A 16338-nucleotide genomic window follows, 5' to 3' on the forward strand; every position below is an offset into this window, starting at 1 on the left:
TTATCAATATGAAATTTTATTCTTGTTCATATTAACACATGGAATCAGCTTTGCAAGACAAGCTTCTACATGCATAAACCAAGCACCTTTTCATTTACATTAGATTCTTACACATTTGCATCTTTAGTGGCATTAAAATAAAAATTCATCTGCCTTTCTTCTCCTTCACCGGTACTCCTCTTGGTATCTTGTTAAGAACATTGGAATCAAACCTTCTATACATTTTCTTAACTTCTCGGGTCAGTTTACCAGCGTACCTCTCCACCTCATCCTCGTATTTGTTATAGAGAAATGGCAGAGTTTGCAAGCAAACAAAACCTTGATACACAAGAAATCAATTAATCCATTAGTCCCATAAGCTCAAAATCATGCATGGATGGGCAGGTGTATGTTTAATTAAGCAGGTAGGTAGCTGCCAGCAATCTTACTCACATAGATAAAGGAAATTCAAGAACGTGAAATAGTTTCCAATCACAGATAATATGTAGAGACAAAATATTGCCTGGCAGCAGATGCAGAAAAGAGAGGAGAGATTAGTGTTAGTGTGCTCGGCAATCAAGAATTTATTTCAAAACTAGAGTTGTCATGGTTATTATTAGCGAATGGTAAATATACCACGAAGAAGAGTGCTGGTTGTTTTCCACATGCAATGTCAACGAAACTTGACAAGGCCTGATTGAATCTTTCATGGAAGGTGAGAGCAAATTCATGGAATGTAGATTTGTCCAAAATACTTCTTGGGATCGCGGGAGGATTCCTGAAAAATAGTTATGTTTCAATCCAAGAGGAATCCGCAAATCTGTGATCGATCAAGAAAACAATCTTTCTGCTATAAGCAAAATCATAATTATGGGAGATTAACAGCTACCAATTGAAAAATTCTGCGCTGGTGCACCATATGAAGACAATGAGCATTGCTGTGATGGAGATGTGACTGAAGAGAGTCACAAAATTGTACTCAGCAACCTCAAAGAGAAACCATAATATTGTCATTCCGAAAGAAAGTGCTGCTGACACTTTTTTGTTTTCCCATAGTAACACACCAGCAACTGCAAATTCCAGCAGCAAAGTTTATAAGAAACATGTACCTAATCTTGATTCACTACATCTGGAATTCAATCATCATTGTAAAAAAAATAATCCAAATTCTACGGTGCTCCCAAGAAATTAAGAGGCTGCTTGGCAATTAAAATTAGTAATAAAATGCAAAATTAGCAAACTTTTTGCTATGAAACAATAGAGTATATGCAAAACGGAGAATATATATATACAACTTGGTTGTGTAATCTAACATGAATTTGTCGACCTGCTACAAGCTAGAGTGGACACATAAAAATATACACGCTGTACCTTGTCCTCCTCCTAGAACAGATCGTATTGGTCTCTGCCGCCCGAAAAGCTTTGTCCGTGGCGTTGTTTCATTGTCTGAATCCGAAGAATAACTCGGCATGCTTATTGATTCTTAGAGCTGAAAACGAAACTTTCTTTGTTTGCTCTTCTTTTCTGTGGTCGAACAGGTAAAATAATTAATAAAATGTGTTGATGAAATTTGCAGAAGATATGCTTATTTATAGGTACGCATGATAGAAGTGGTTCTAAGCTTAGCGGTAAAGTAAGGTGGACATAAACAAGTAAGGTATGGCTTGGAGCTTGGCCTTGAAGGTTTCTTTGCATGGCAGCTACTCCTATTAAAAAAAAAAAAAAAGACTTGCGAAGAGTCATCTCGGTTTTTTTAATTACATTAAAAATAAAATCTAAACATGTGAGAAAAGTAAGGTAAAAAAATCTTAATTTACTACGAATTGAAATAGTGAAATTATTATTTAATCTTTCTAAAAAATCTAAGTTTATTAGAGATAATTGAGTCTTTTTATATGATTCATTAGTCATTTTAGATTTAATTAAAAGCATCTTGGTTTTTTTTATGTTTTTTATAGTATAATCATTTAATTACCTTTAAAAGCAAAAAATTATTAATCTTGAGTCTAGGAACTTTTTAATATTTTTAATTTTTTAAGAATAGTTAATAAGTTAAATGACTTAATATTTTTAATTTTTTAAGAATAGTTAATAAGTTAAATGACTTGAATGCTATTAAACTATTAATTTTCTTGGGCTTACGAATTGAGGTTTTTATACTTTTTGTTATTATGAGGTTGGTATAGAGGTAATATTATAATTTTATAAATCTAAATATTATTAAAAAAAATTATTAAGATATGCATTGCACATAACAACATGTAGATCATCTTTGAGCAATGCGTGTGAGGCTGTCTTGTGAAGAAACACCACATTTCATTGTAGTAATTGAATTGTCATGGCTCCTCTATGTGATGAGGTGACACTTGTGGCCAATGACAATTCGGTTTGACACTGGTGACCTTCTTAACTTTCATGTTTATCCCTTTATATCAAATTAGTCCTTAAATTTGTTATTCTTTTAGATTTGGTCTCTCTTTTTTTTAATTATTATTTGTTTTATTTAGAATATTTATAAATTTGGAATGGTTTTTCAATTTTATCCCCTTTCAATTTTTTTTACATTTCAAGTTTGGTCTCTATTCTTTTTGTTTCTATATATTTTATTTGAGATAATTTTTAAAATTGATTTTTTTTACAATTTCGTCCTCAAGTTTTTTTACTATCAAATTTGATCTTTTATTCTTTTGATTGCAATTTTTTTTTTCACTTTGAAATTTTTAATTTATTTTTTTATGATTTCATAATTCAACATTAAATTAGTTGGGAATTGAGCTTCTTAATCTAGTTCAAGTCTAGAATTTCATGGGTTGTGAATTTTAGAGATTAACTCGGGTTTATGAGATTCACTTAGATTTGCTCGTTTTTTCTCCTTATTTTAAGTTCATTTTTTTTTTTCAATTTTAGACTTCAATATTTATTTAATTGAAGATTGTCTGTTATTTTTATTTGTTTGTTTCTACAGAATTTTTTTTCTAATTTTAAAAATCACTTGTTTTATCTCGGTTATTATTATTTGTCATTATTTGTTTCATTTTCTTTAACAAATCTTTTAAATTGATATATTTTTATTTAATCCTTCAGCATTATATATGGTTGAAAATTAAATTTCTTCTCAGTTCCATCCTTCAATATTGGAGTTTTTTGATATTGAGTTTTGTGATTTTCTTCAATTTTCTTTCTATTCATCTATCCTAGTCTCATCACTTACATTAAAGGTTTGGTGAGTTAGTTTGGGTTAACTTAAAGTTTTTTAGGATTGTTTTTTTTAGAATTAATATTTTTTATTTACATTTCATCATTTAACATTGAATTGTTTTAAAATTAAGCTTGATAATCTCTTTTAGTTTACTTTCTATTTAATTATCTTATTTACTAGATCTAGGTCGTATATAATTGGCTTGCTTAGTTTGTTGGTTGTTTATTTAAATTTTTTTTATTGGATTATCCTATTCTTATGACTTAGTTTGTATATTTGGAATGATCTATTAGGTTAGCTAATATCTTTTTTTATCATTTTTTTATTTGATTGATGAAATCTTAGCTTTGTTTTTTTATTTTTTTTTTGTCGACTTTTTTTTTCAAGTTTCTACTATTCTTTTTTATTTAAATTAGTTCATGAACTGTTATTTTTTTTAATTATGTGATTAAATTATATTTAATTTTTTTCCCAGTTGAATGCAAGTCATATTTTTTTTTTTAAAAAAAATACCAGCATGGCTGAAGCATTTTCTTTTTAACCAATAAAAATAAAGCGCCGGCTAAAAAAATGCCCAAACATTTTATAGCCCAACCAAAGCTTATCAAAGAGCATCTGCCTGCCTAGATTCTGTATGATGGAACTCAATATGAACAAAAAATCGCAAATAATAAAATTGAATTCATACATCATGCCTTTGATTTTCTTAATTCCTTTGAGCTTAGAAGGTCGGTCCATGGAATCTTGAACGAACTGTATCATGGGATAATCCTCTCTTATGTAATTCATTTCTTTAAGAACAATTTAATCTTTAATTGGGTATAATAAGATGCTAATTTATTAAATCGAGAGGTAACATCAAGGAATCGAAAACTTGAAGGACTAAATTGAAATGATTTCTAAACAATAAACACTTAAGAAAACTTTATGCAACGGGACAGAAAATTAAAACAAACAGATGAACCAACGACAAAAAGAAGAAACAAAGATAGAGCAAGCAGCTAAAAATAAGGTTTCTTGAATTGAAAAAAAAAATACCACCAACTTTCGCTTCAACATCGAACACTTTGAAGTTTGAACAGCAATGGTTGATCCTTCTATTCGTCTTTCAAATTCTAATCAGAACCTCCCAAAATCTGCAAATGCTTTCAATTGGGTCTATCTGTCTCTCTCTCAGAACTCCTCCAAAACCTCTAAAACCCTCTAAAACCCCTAAACCCATTCGCAAGCTTTATGCAACTAAAGCAATGGCTGGATCAAACCCCAAAAAATTTTCAACCTTTGAGTTTAGCGATTTGATGGAGACTTTTGCGGTGGATGTTAAGAGGGCAGAAAATAGGCCATTGAATGTGCCATTGATTGCACCTTTTACAATAGCTTCATCAAGGCTTGATAAAGTGGAGAACGTGGCAATTAGGATTGAATTGAGTGATGGTTGTGTGGGGTGGGGCGAGGCACCGATATTGCCATTTGTTACTGCAGAGGATCAGTCCACTGCTATGATTAAGGCTAGAGAGGCTTGTGAGTTGCTGAAGAACAGTTCATCGATGAAGTTGGGCTTGGTTTTGGAGAGAGTTTCTGAGATTCTTCCCGGACATGAATTTGCTTCTGTGAGTAGAATTCAGGGTTTTACTTGTTTTTTCTTTTGGGTATTTGGGATTTGAACTACTTTGTGTTTTTTTTTTCATCGGTTATTTATGGTTTTGTTAATTTGGTGACTGCTTGTTTTATTGAGTCTTTTAATTAGGATGTGGACTCTATGGTTTCCTGATTTTTTTATATTGGGTTTATGTGATGTCTTTGTTAATCTATGAAAAAAACAAAAACCATGCTTTGGTGATGTTAAAATTCAAATATGTGGTTAAATTGAGACTAAATAATGCTAGGTTATTGATGCAACTTCCCGAGTATTTTTTTGGACATTCCATATCTTAAATAATCATCTCCTTGTGGTGAAAATTCCCAACATTTGAGAAAAGTAATAGAGGCTGGAACTGTAGTACACGAGGAGCATAATTATAGTCTGGTAATCCCTGCTTCTTCTGATAGGTTGTAGTTCTTGTTGTTGAATTACAATTTTGGTAATGCATGTAATGATACCTGAATACTCGTATTAAGTTTTGTTAAACATCCAACGGATATGTGAAGCTTGTCTGCAAATTACACTTGATAACAGTCTGGTAGAAACTGTCATTTCTGTTTTATCTGCTAGAATCTTCATTTTTAAGATAAAAGGGATTTCTACTGATTATTGAACTTTCTTCTGCAATTGAAGGTTAGAGCAGGAGTCGAGATGGCATTGATTGATGCAGTGGCTAAAAGCATCAATGTACCTTTATGGATATTATTTGGTGGAGCTTCTGATAGCATAACAACTGATATAACAGTTCAGTTCACTTCTCGGTGATTATACCTTAATAGATGCTTATTCTTTTGGCTATTAATGATTACACCATTGTCCTTTCTTCCTTTTATAATACATTTCACTTCAAAAGCCACTTTGGGCTCATCTGAAAAGTGGGGAAGGGAGTGTTAAGTCTCCTGTTCCTGATTCTCTGGTTTACTTGATGTGTTGTGAAGGAAGTGGTTTTTGTTGTTTCGGTGTGTGCAATACAGATCTTTGCTGCATCATGCCCATTTTGGAGCACATGTCAAAGAGACTCATACTGCAATTTGTGGCTTTGGCATACTTAATGCGTTTGCTATGAAATGTGGGCTTATACATATTACATATATGCAGATTCCAATTGTATCTCCTGCAGAAGCTGCTGAATTGGCTTCAAAGTATCGGAAACAAGGATTCCAAACTTTAAAGTTGAAGGTGGGAAAGAACCTTAGGGAGGACATAGAAGTTCTTCAAGCTATACGTGCGGTCCATCCTGATTGCTTATTTATCTTGGATGCTAATGAGGGTTATAAACCAGAGGAAGCTATTGAAGTTCTTGAAGAATTGCACAGTAATTACTTAGTGATGTTGACTTCTGTATGCTAGCTTATCAACTAACTAGATACGAAGAGGAGATTATTGGATTATATCTGAACTCCCACCTCACATATATAATTACAATTCATCTAATTTCAATTTCAAGAATTTAGGCTTCTCTGATTGGTGAACCTAATTTATATTATCTTGTTTCTTTCAGAAATGGGGGTAACTCCCATTCTTTTTGAACAACCAGTTCATAGAGATGATTGGGAAGGTCTTGGTCATGTTACTCATATTGCGAAAGGCAAATATGGGGTATCTGTTGCAGCAGATGAGAGTTGTCGTAGTTTAGTTGATGCAAAGAGAATAATAAAAGGAAATCTTGCAGATGTCATTAACATTAAGCTTGCTAAAGTTGGTGTTGTTGGGGGACTTGAAATTATTGAGGAGGCAAGGACATCAGGATTGGATCTGATGATTGGTGGAATGGTTGAGACCAGACTAGCCATGGGCTTTGCTGGTCATCTTGCTGCTGGCTTTGGCTGTTTCAAGTGAGAAATATGTGATAATGATCCTTTGTTGAAAAAATTTACATAATTAGTTTATTTTTTCCAAGCGACCATCTCTTCTGCTTCTTATTTTAGCTGCATGAGACTCAATTTTAAATACTTTCCTTTTGGTTGATTGAATTCCAAAACCTTTTATGAAGGTTCATTGATTTGGACACACCCCTTTTACTGTCAGAAGATCCTGTCCTTGAGGGTTATGAAGGTACCTTACTGTTCAACTACATAATGTGAATCATTTTGGTTTCTATGTTCAGCTTTTAATTGCTTGAAATTAATGGTTTTGATGGTGCTTACTTTTTTTTTCTTTTGCTAGTATCGGGTGCTGTTTACAAATTCACAGATGCTCAAGGGCATGCTGGTTTCCTTGACTGGGACAATGTTTTGTGGTAAGTTTTATATTACCATCTTGACCCTCCAATTCACCTGAACAAAAATGACATACTTTATCGCTAATATTTAGAATGTTTTATACTTTGGAATATCAGTGAATCACATTATCATCCAGATAATGTTAAGAGGATGATGGTCAGTTATCTTTGTCTCCAATTTTACAGTTGTCTCTAATATTGCTGTGTTACATATGAGCATTTGGCAAAATCTATCAAAATATGGATAGTTTTAGTTCCTTCAAAGAAATTCTCGTAGAAGCAAGTGCAGGTATATGATACAGATTCCTACACCACCCATTATCAACGAGCATGATTACTGGAAAATCAGCTAATTGGTTTCTCTTAAAATTAAAGAAATCTTCAATAAAACAACAAACAGCTTGGTATTGCAAACTAGATTCTCTAAAGGTTGCAATACCAAAATTACATTTTTTTTTTGTTGATTTCTTTGGCATATAGAATTGCCTGCTCTTGAGTTGCATGAAGCCTTTTCTCAGAGAGGCATTATTGCCTCAGCAAGAAAATGCTTGTGTGTGTATATGCTTCGGGAAGGATCATAAGCTTTCAGGGATCATAACGGTAGTTATTGTATGTAAGGGCAAGCATTCTGTTAATTCATTTCAACTTTGAGTTATATGATTCATTTCAAAAATTTCTGTATTGTTCATTTACAGAACTGGACCAAACACTGGGAAAGAGAACTTAATTGGTCTGAGCAGTTTGGTATTCAGTTTCTCTTGATAGCACAAAAAGTTATTTGAATACTTCTCACATCTGCCCTTGAATAGAATGAGTTATTTCCACGACTTTCTTTGCAGATATGTTACTTTGTTGCTTAACGGACAAATGCACAGAGAAGATTACATTTCAGAAAGAAAATGAAAAAGCCTGTTCTACACCTTCAGATTGCGATTTATGACTAATTTCCTTGGCTGTCTTTCGTCCTTTCAGGGGTTGGGATTAAAACGTGTAATTATCATTCTACTTCAAACCAAGATTCATATTGTTGTTATTTAGAACTTAATCTAAATCAGGCACACAACTACTTATCAAATACATGGAACAAATCATGACGTAAAAATAGAAAATTTCCTAATGTTGGTCTACTTGTAATAGAGCCTTAAGCTCATCATAATAATACCATTAAATGGAGTGATTTATTCTTCTGGAAAAGAAATATCCATTTCTTGCAAGTTGCCGTCCTTGTTATAGGCATATCAAACCATATAACATGAGGGATGAAATGGAATTTCTATTTCTTTCTATGTGAACAGATCGAGAATAGACATTAGATTCTTTGAGTGCTAACCAAAGAGAATTGGAGAAAATAGAAGGGAACTGCATACGTAGTATAATTCCTTAAAACTTAAAATCTACCTTCAAGGATGGTGATGGAGCTAATAATTTCACTAAATGAAAGAAGGGTGGAGGTACGCATACAAAAGAGGTTCTCTCTCAGCATTCCAAATCCCACATATAACTAAATTCACTAATTCTCTTTCCTAGCTCTTCTGGTACAAAATTTTTTCCGTCTCTTGATGAGCCACTCTTCTAGAACAAGAATTTCTGCTTTCTACCCTTTCATTACAAGGTCATATGCTTGCTAAAACATAATATTTGTCAGTCTGTAGATGAGCTGTGCAAAAAGTTTCGTGGATAGCCGGTAAAATTTCACTTCACATTCTAATGCATTTTTTATCCTAGAGCAAACCAAACATACGTAAGAAATCCCATCAAGTAATAGGAAAGCATGGTGGGTGATTAGTTGAGCAAACTAAACATGAGTGGTCCATTTCAACTAATTTCTATTACATACCTCGTCCGAATAATTACAAGAGTTGACTCTTTTATGGATGTCTTTTTTTTGTCCATTTTCATGTGTATTTGCTCTTATATTCAATGCAGGCATATCACGCTCAATTTGGTCTTTGTCTCTACTTGTTTCGTTGTGGTGTTGTTGTACACTCCCCGGCTGTCCCTAAGGAGTGTAGCGTGGTGGCAAAGGGCTTGAGATCTGCACAGCAGGTCTCGAGTTCGAGTCAGGGCGTGCACCTCTTGTAAGAGCCTGGGACAGCCGGGGTTTTACTCACTCACCTGGGCCCACAAAGTGTTTGTGAGAAAAAAATGTTCTCTAAGAATTCTCATGTGTTTGTGAGAAAAAATGTTCTTTCAGAAAAATTGGTTAGTTGCCAAACACTTAAAACTAAGATTTAGTGATTAGTGACTGAAAAACTGGTGACCACACAGCAACCCTTAACAGAGACTCGGTCAAGGCCCTAGAGAATAGGAAATTCCATGATTTTTGCAGTTGACAACTGTAAAATCTGTGGTATTTGTTAAAGTAAGCAAATCATTGTGAAATCCTTATCCTTATTCAGTAGAAATTTTTGACTGAAGTTAGAAATGATATAAAGAGCTTTAGTGAACAGTGAACAAGCAAGCATGAAGATTTAAAGTTGAATGCGTTATGATTTTTAAGCACCCACATAATGATTTCAGGCACTCTGATCCTTGACTCTGAGTGGACCTCATAATCCAAGTAGGACTGGCGAGGATTCATTAGCACTCAGCTGTCACTCTTTTACTCTTAAACATGGTAATAGTATCATAATACTCCACTATAGAATTGAAAGGGATAATTAAAATTTTTCGGCATGCTTAGATATGATGGTACGTTGATAAAGCCTTTTGTCTTCTTTAAACCACTCTTTATATGATCATGCTATGGAGAAGGCAAATTTACTAACTTGGCAGGATACATCATGTTTACTTTAACCCCTATGCATTAACCTAATGTTTAACTATGGGAGGAGGGGGTGTTCATTTGCCACTGAGACTTGATTAATGATTGATCAAATACGCTTAATATTGTTTTTGTTCAGATGGCTGTATAACATCTTCCGAGCATGATCTTGTGGGGTGAGAAGTTTAAGCTTGGATTTGCTCTGGAACATTTTTTTCTACAAGTGGGCTTGACTCAGTGTGTTGAGGTTGAAGCTATTGTCTCTCACTCTTTTATTTTTTTCTCCGAAAAAGGATTAAGCATGCTTACCAAGACATAAAAGAAGAAGACTGCCTTGGCCATGGCAATGTTTAACCTAAATGTTAGGTGATTTGTGAATAAAAGGTTCAAGTGTCTGTGATACACCTAATGAATTATGAAGCAGTTATTGGTATTACACATGTTCAGAAGGATGAGTTCCTGAATACACCTCTCCCCTTATGGTTGGTGTGATCTTCTTAGGTGAAAAGATAGTTGATTGGCACTGCTAGCTAACATCCTTTTCTACAGATGGGTTCGATTGAGATATGCAGAACTTAACCAGGTACGAGCCCTCCAACATTTTAGGGTTTGTAAGTGGTCGCAATCACATATAAGGTTGATTGCAATATATTCGGAAGGGGTTTGGTGAATCATTTTTCTTTAGCAATTTCGAAAGATTTGCTTTGTCTTCTACTTGAAACATAGAAAACCCTTTATTCGTTTCAAGAAATCTGAGATGAATCAGGTGCGTCTCAAATAAAAAGAGAGCTCAGTGGCAAAAGCAGGCGCCTACCAAGGCCCAAGAGCGCATGCTTTAAAGCTTACTAATTTGCACTCCTTTTACGAAACCTCGTGATTCTTCTTGTTGACAATTTCCTTCGATAACAGTTTACATCTTGGAATTTAGTTTAGACTAGCTACTAGCTATGGACTGTGTAACGCAGCGGGTTTTTTTTTTTTAAAAAAAATGATTTGAGTTATGACTGGGTTTTAATTTTATTTTAATTAAACAATAATAATAAAAAATAATAGCAAATGGATCAAATTAAATAAAAAAATAGAAATTGTGATAACAGGTGAAAATATATATATATTTTTTAAAAGAGATAAATGATGTAGCGTAATTATCAATCTATTAAATATAGAAAGATAAAATTGAGTGAAAAAAGTATCTAAAAAAATCAATTTGAGTTGATTTGAGTTAGTACAATAAACTTGTAACCTTATTAATCAGGGTCAAGCTAACTAGAGTTATCCCGTCAAACTAACAGTCTAGTTTATGGGATTGGGATAACATGATAAAAAAGAAAATGATAAAAACAAAAAGCTCATAAAAAAAATGTCAACTTATATTACCTATTCAAACTCATGACTTAGGTCATTAGACTAGAAGTACTCGATTTGAAAAATCATGAAATCTAATTTTTAATTAATCAAATGTTGAAGGATAAAATTAAAAAAGAATTTTAATTATACAAAAGGATTAAAAAAATAGCAATTATAAGAATGATAATCAAAACTGAAATACCAAATAAATTTTATTTTTAATTGAAAAGTGAAATTGAAACGAAAAATCATTTTAACAAAAATAAAAAAATAACTCTTTTATGATAAAAGAGTTAAGAAATGCAAGCTCTCATCCTCCCGAATTAATTATTAATAATTCTTTTGAAGAAACTAAAACTAGAGTATCTCTTGGGAACATCAATGAGCATTGTGCATTTATTTCGCATATAGAAACCACATCCTTTGTAGAAGCTTAAAAAGATGCAAATTAGAATTTAGCCTTGCAAGATTAGCTAAACCAATTTGAAAGAAATGATGTTTGAGAACTAGTTCATAGACCTAAAAATCAATCCGTCATAGGAACAAAATCGGTTTTGAGAAATAAAGTTAATGAATATGGATTATAGTGAGAAAAAAAGTTAGACTAATCGTAAAAAGTTATATTGTAATCAAGAAGAAGGTATTGATTATGAAAAGATCTTTGCACATGTGGATATACTAGAATCCATAAGAATACTTTTAGCTTTTGCATGTCATATTAATTTTACACCTTTTCAAATGGATGTAAAAAGCACATTTTTAAATGGTTTTATCATGAAAGATACATTGATTGTACAAATATATGTTGATGACATTATATTTGGTGCTACTAATACATTTTTTTTCTAAGAAATTTGCAAACTGCATGCAAAATGAATTCAAAATGAGTATGATGGAAGAATTAAATTTCTTTCTTGGATTGCAAATCAAACAAACAAAGGATAATATCTTTATCAACCAAGGCAATTACATCAAGGATCTACTAAAAAGATTTGAGATGTAACATGTCAAGGAAGCTGACACACCCATAGGAACATCAACAAAGCTTGATATGGATGAAAACGATAAGAATATAAATATCACCAAATATCGAGGTATGATTGGTTCACTATTATATTTAACGGCTAATAGACCCAATATTATGTTTAGTATTTGTCTATGTGTATATTTTCAAGCATGTCCAAAAGAATCCCATGTTAGTGTCATAAAACGAACTTTTTGATATTTGCATGGTACAATCGATTTAGGGTTGTGGTATCTGAAAGGACGTGAGTTGAATTTAATTAGCTATTCAGATACGAATTTTACGGGATGTAAAATTGATAGAAAAAGTATTAGTGGAACATATCACTTTCTAGAATTATCACTAGTATCTTGGGTTAGCAGGAAACAAAACTCAGTAGTCCTATCAACAACTAAAAAAGAATATATTGCGGTGGGTAGTTGTTGTACTCAGATTTTATGGATGAAACAAACCTTATAAGACTTCAGACTTATTTTTGATCATGTCCCTATTATGTGTGATAATACAAGTACTATAAGTCTATCTAAAAACCCTATACAACATTCACATGGCATGCATAAATAGGATTGATATACATTTAATCGATTCAAGTTTCACCATATTTGAAACTGTCAAAAGTAGTTTTTAAGCTAGACCGGTCAACCGCTTTAGCATACCAAGTAAACTAGTCGATTGTTGTTCATCCATGATAAACATCTGAGAATTTTGCAGAAACCGGTCAACTTAATGATATAATCATTTGAACCAATCGATCGCTTTAGCCGTTGGAGGCATTCCAATGACTATATATTATTGGTTTGTTTTGGATATGTATATAATACAAAATTAAAAAAAGATTTTGAACATATATTATAAAAAAAATCAAACTTGAGATGCGACATTTAAAACTAAAATTTAACGATCAAATTAAAAGAAAAAAAACAGTGAATTGAGGGTAAAATACAAGAGGAAACACATTATTGTATAGTTAACTGACCACAAGGTTTAGAGTTTCATATAATTAAAATTATTGAAATTTCCATTTGGAGGTAGGTGGCAAACTGCAATGAAATCTCACATTTTGAATGTTGTTCCGAATAAAAATCAAGTTAGTGTGAACAACAGGCATGGGCACGAAGCAACTTTCTGCTATGCTACCAAAAAAACAGCTTGATGCTATAATAAGCTTATATCATTATTAGAGATATAAATAATGATTGCTTGTATATAAAATCCAAGTTAGTCGAATCACTAATGACGAGAACCTGCGGCAGCATAGGGAGAAATATATGTCAGGATATATTACTCAAATAAGCTATCCAAAACTCTCAGCTTGACATTTTATAGTATATGCTAATCCTGTAATGCATCCTACGCCGCAAATAAGATTTGAAGTTAATTTCGAATGAAAAAAAAGAAGAAGGCGTCAACTTTATATATGCATTTCTGTTATTTTATTTTTAATTCAGAAACAAAAAAATATTTATGTTTAATAAAATAAGTTACAAAAAATATATAAACTGATAAATCAAAAGTGTTACTTATTCTAATTAAATACTAATGCGAAAAGTTAATCTTTTTAGTAAAAGCAAATAATAGACAGATGCACATGTAAATATTTAATTTCAGTTATTCTTTTTATTAAATATATTTTTATTTATTTTATATCAGAGGTTAATTCTAGTTGTTAAGAATAAATGATTTTTATTTTTATAATACATAATATATATATAATTTATTTATCTAAGATATAAAAGCAAAAAAATTTAAAGATAAATTAGAGTAATCTCTTTGAAGTATTATAAAACTTGAAAAATAATTAAAAAAATTAATTACTATTAAAAAAAAGGTGAACTAAACAATTTGAAAAATAAAAGAAAGGATATTAATTAAAATTTAAATAAAAATATTAATCAAAAGTTAAAAAAAGAGGTTGGGAATGCAGGCCCTCACACTTGTCCAATTTGATGCGTCATCCGCTTCTACTCTAGTTCTTTTCTTTTAATGGATAACATGTTGTGTGCAACAATTGATGGCTTGTTGTGCATCGTATTCTAATTATCTTTGATGTCTAGAAAATTGAAGTTTGGATTTTAGGACACATAAAATTTATTTTTCAACTTATTTTCACTTAAAAATACTTAAAAAGCATTATAGAAACCTTAACAAATACTCATTTCCAACTCCACAACAACCTTTAATCTCTTTTAAAAAGGAAAATTAAACAAATTCAAATATGTTTTTAAGGACCATGATCTATCTTTTCTAGTATGGTCAGAGGCAACACCATCTCTATTGAATTTCTCTTGAAAAGAAAAACTCATTGACAACAAGATTATTTTTTTATAGTCGAAATGTTTCTTTCCGAGCACTTTCTCTCTCCTCTCTCAACATGAGAGATTAAATATAAAATAAATAAAGTTTAAAATTGAAATGTGAAATGCTAAAATAACATGGACCAAACAATAGATAAACTGAAACTTTAAGGAGCAAATCAAAGTTTTTAGATGTACACTTTACACTTCTATCACCATATTTTTGGCCTTGCCAAGATCTATATATTGTTTCTATTATTGGTACATGTTAGCCAATGGTTGATCAAGCTTTACCTCTTGCAATTTTTCTTTTTCATCAAGTATTTCTAGCTCAAAAGTAGCCATAACTTTTGTTATTATTGAGAATAAATCATTATTAACTTTTATTTTTTTAATCTAAAAAACAAATGCGACCAACATTCAATGTCTTCTAAATCTAGTTTTTAATGATAATGTTGCTGTTAATATCATGTCTCCATAAGTCATGGTACCTGTAATACTTATTCACATTATATGGTTGCCAAATAACTTGATTCCCCCCTCCAACGTTAGCCAGTCAAAGATTTCTTCAATTTTGTTGATGTTAAAAAAGTATCTCATCTTATTAGTGATCACCATGATATCTTTTATTTCTTTGTTACTAGATTTGTTAGCTTTTTCAAACTTTTTTTTTCTTAATGTAGTGATTTCAAATGGTTTTTTTTAAAAAAATTTAAAAATGACAATGAATATTCACAAATCAAGTTTCTACTATATTCATATTTTATTTATTATTAATCGAGTAAAAAAAATTAGATATTCATATCTATCCATTAAGTTTTATATATATATATATAGAGGGCTAAGTTTGGATTGGGTTTTAGATTGGAATTAATAATAACTATACTCTATTTATTATTCATCACATGAAATAACTAAATAAAAATTTATTCATTCGCATTGGTTGGCATCGATGTACATCACATATTGAAAAAATTGCCATCCCAATTCATGAATAACGTCAACAATAAAATGAACGGTTAATAGCTGTCCTCCATGGCCACTATCACATGAACGTCCCCACCCACAGAAGCAAATCGAAAACACAGTAGCATGAATTAAAATCTACGCTTCAAGATTGAAATTGAAAGAAACTCAAATCATAAATTTCGGTAAATCCAAACTTTGATTGATTGTCTTGAATTCAATGGCTTTAAAATCAAAGACCCAAAAGTGTTATTGACTTTTAGGTGAAGAAATAATCAGAATCATAACACCAGTCTCATTCTGCAAGTTCATTGTGGTGATTCTGGTTTCAATCATCAAGAATGAGTCATGACTCATCAACAATCGACGCCATAGCTACCTTTGCTTACAATGAGACAACCTCTGGACAGATTCAAAGTTTACATTTTAAACTCTCTTGTGTTTGTCTTATTATCACTCTTGTTACTTTAGTTTTCTGGTCTCTTTTATGGAAGATTTGGTAGTAGTTGTTTTTTGAAGTTTTTTTTTTAAAAAATATATTAAAATAATTTTTATTTTATTTTTTAAAGTTTATTTTTAATATCAACACTCCAAAATGATTCAAAAAATTAAAAAAAATTAATTTAAATGAAAAAAATAAATTTTAACCAACTTCTATTTACACAGCAATCCTTAATAAATGCGCACTCAATTCTTGAAACTCTATAAGGGTTTCTCTTCTTCATAGTGCGATATTTAATTCATCAATATTTCTCTATACTTTATATATGTGAGCAAATGCAAACAGAAAGAAATCTTATGCTAATATAACTTAAAAGAATGAAATTGATGCAATAAGTGAGGAGGAATAAGGCAGAAATTAATTAGAATGCAGTGTTCCTTCTCTCCAAATATTTTAGCAA

At 31.5% G+C, this 16338-nt stretch overlaps 2 protein-coding genes across 6 annotated transcripts; one reads left to right on the plus strand and one right to left on the minus strand.

Annotated features, from left to right (window-relative positions):
- On the minus strand, positions 1-1558 carry LOC133678950 (reticulon-like protein B9). Its single transcript, XM_062101479.1, has 5 exons — positions 1351-1558; positions 869-1049; positions 616-757; positions 433-502; positions 1-318 (listed from the first exon to the last, which is right to left on the minus strand). The coding sequence occupies exons 1-5, from the start codon at positions 1448-1450 to the stop codon at positions 146-148; spliced, it is 666 nt and encodes a 221-aa protein (XP_061957463.1). The 5' UTR covers positions 1451-1558; the 3' UTR covers positions 1-145.
- A 2594-nt stretch (positions 1559-4152) lies between these two features.
- Positions 4153-10476, plus strand: LOC133678032 (L-Ala-D/L-amino acid epimerase). Of its 5 annotated transcripts, XM_062100182.1 has the most exons (8): positions 4153-4788; positions 5454-5564; positions 5919-6135; positions 6322-6655; positions 6814-6875; positions 6987-7059; positions 7737-7785; positions 7881-8116. In XM_062100182.1, coding segments are annotated over exons 1-7 (1266 nt in total). In that variant the 5' UTR covers positions 4153-4320; the 3' UTR covers positions 7738-7785; positions 7881-8116. The 5 variants fall into 5 exon arrangements, 4 of the variants coding, with proteins under 4 accessions (XP_061956166.1, XP_061956169.1, XP_061956167.1 ...); XR_009835885.1 differs by having other exon boundaries at positions 6987-7785; XM_062100185.1 differs by lacking the exons at positions 7737-7785; positions 7881-8116 and adding an exon at positions 9945-10476.
- The last annotated feature ends 5862 nt before the right edge of the window (positions 10477-16338 follow it).

The sequence above is a fragment of the Populus nigra genome, chromosome 18 (assembly GCF_951802175.1).
Source record: "Populus nigra chromosome 18, ddPopNigr1.1, whole genome shotgun sequence".
NCBI classification, from domain to species: Eukaryota; Viridiplantae; Streptophyta; class Magnoliopsida; order Malpighiales; family Salicaceae; genus Populus; species Populus nigra.

Bases quoted from the DNA above. Each gene is read 5' to 3' on its own strand.
- LOC133678950 (XM_062101479.1), bottom strand. From the start codon at position 1,450: ATGCCGAGTTATTCTTCGGATTCAGACAATGAAACAACGCCACGGACA. The intron at 1,050-1,350 runs GTACAGCGTGTA...TGGAATTTGCAG, and splicing joins TGTTCTAGGAGGAGGACAAG to TTGCTGGTGTGTTACTATGG. The intron at 503-615 runs GTATATTTACCA...ATCTGCTGCCAG, and splicing joins AACCAGCACTCTTCTTCGTG to GCAATATTTTGTCTCTACAT.
- LOC133678032 (XM_062100181.1), top strand. From the start codon at position 4,321: ATGCTTTCAATTGGGTCTATCTGTCTCTCTCTCAGAACTCCTCCAAAA. The intron at 4,789-5,453 runs GTGAGTAGAATT...CTGCAATTGAAG, and splicing joins CCGGACATGAATTTGCTTCT to GTTAGAGCAGGAGTCGAGAT. The intron at 6,656-6,813 runs GTGAGAAATATG...CCTTTTATGAAG, and splicing joins GCTGGCTTTGGCTGTTTCAA to GTTCATTGATTTGGACACAC.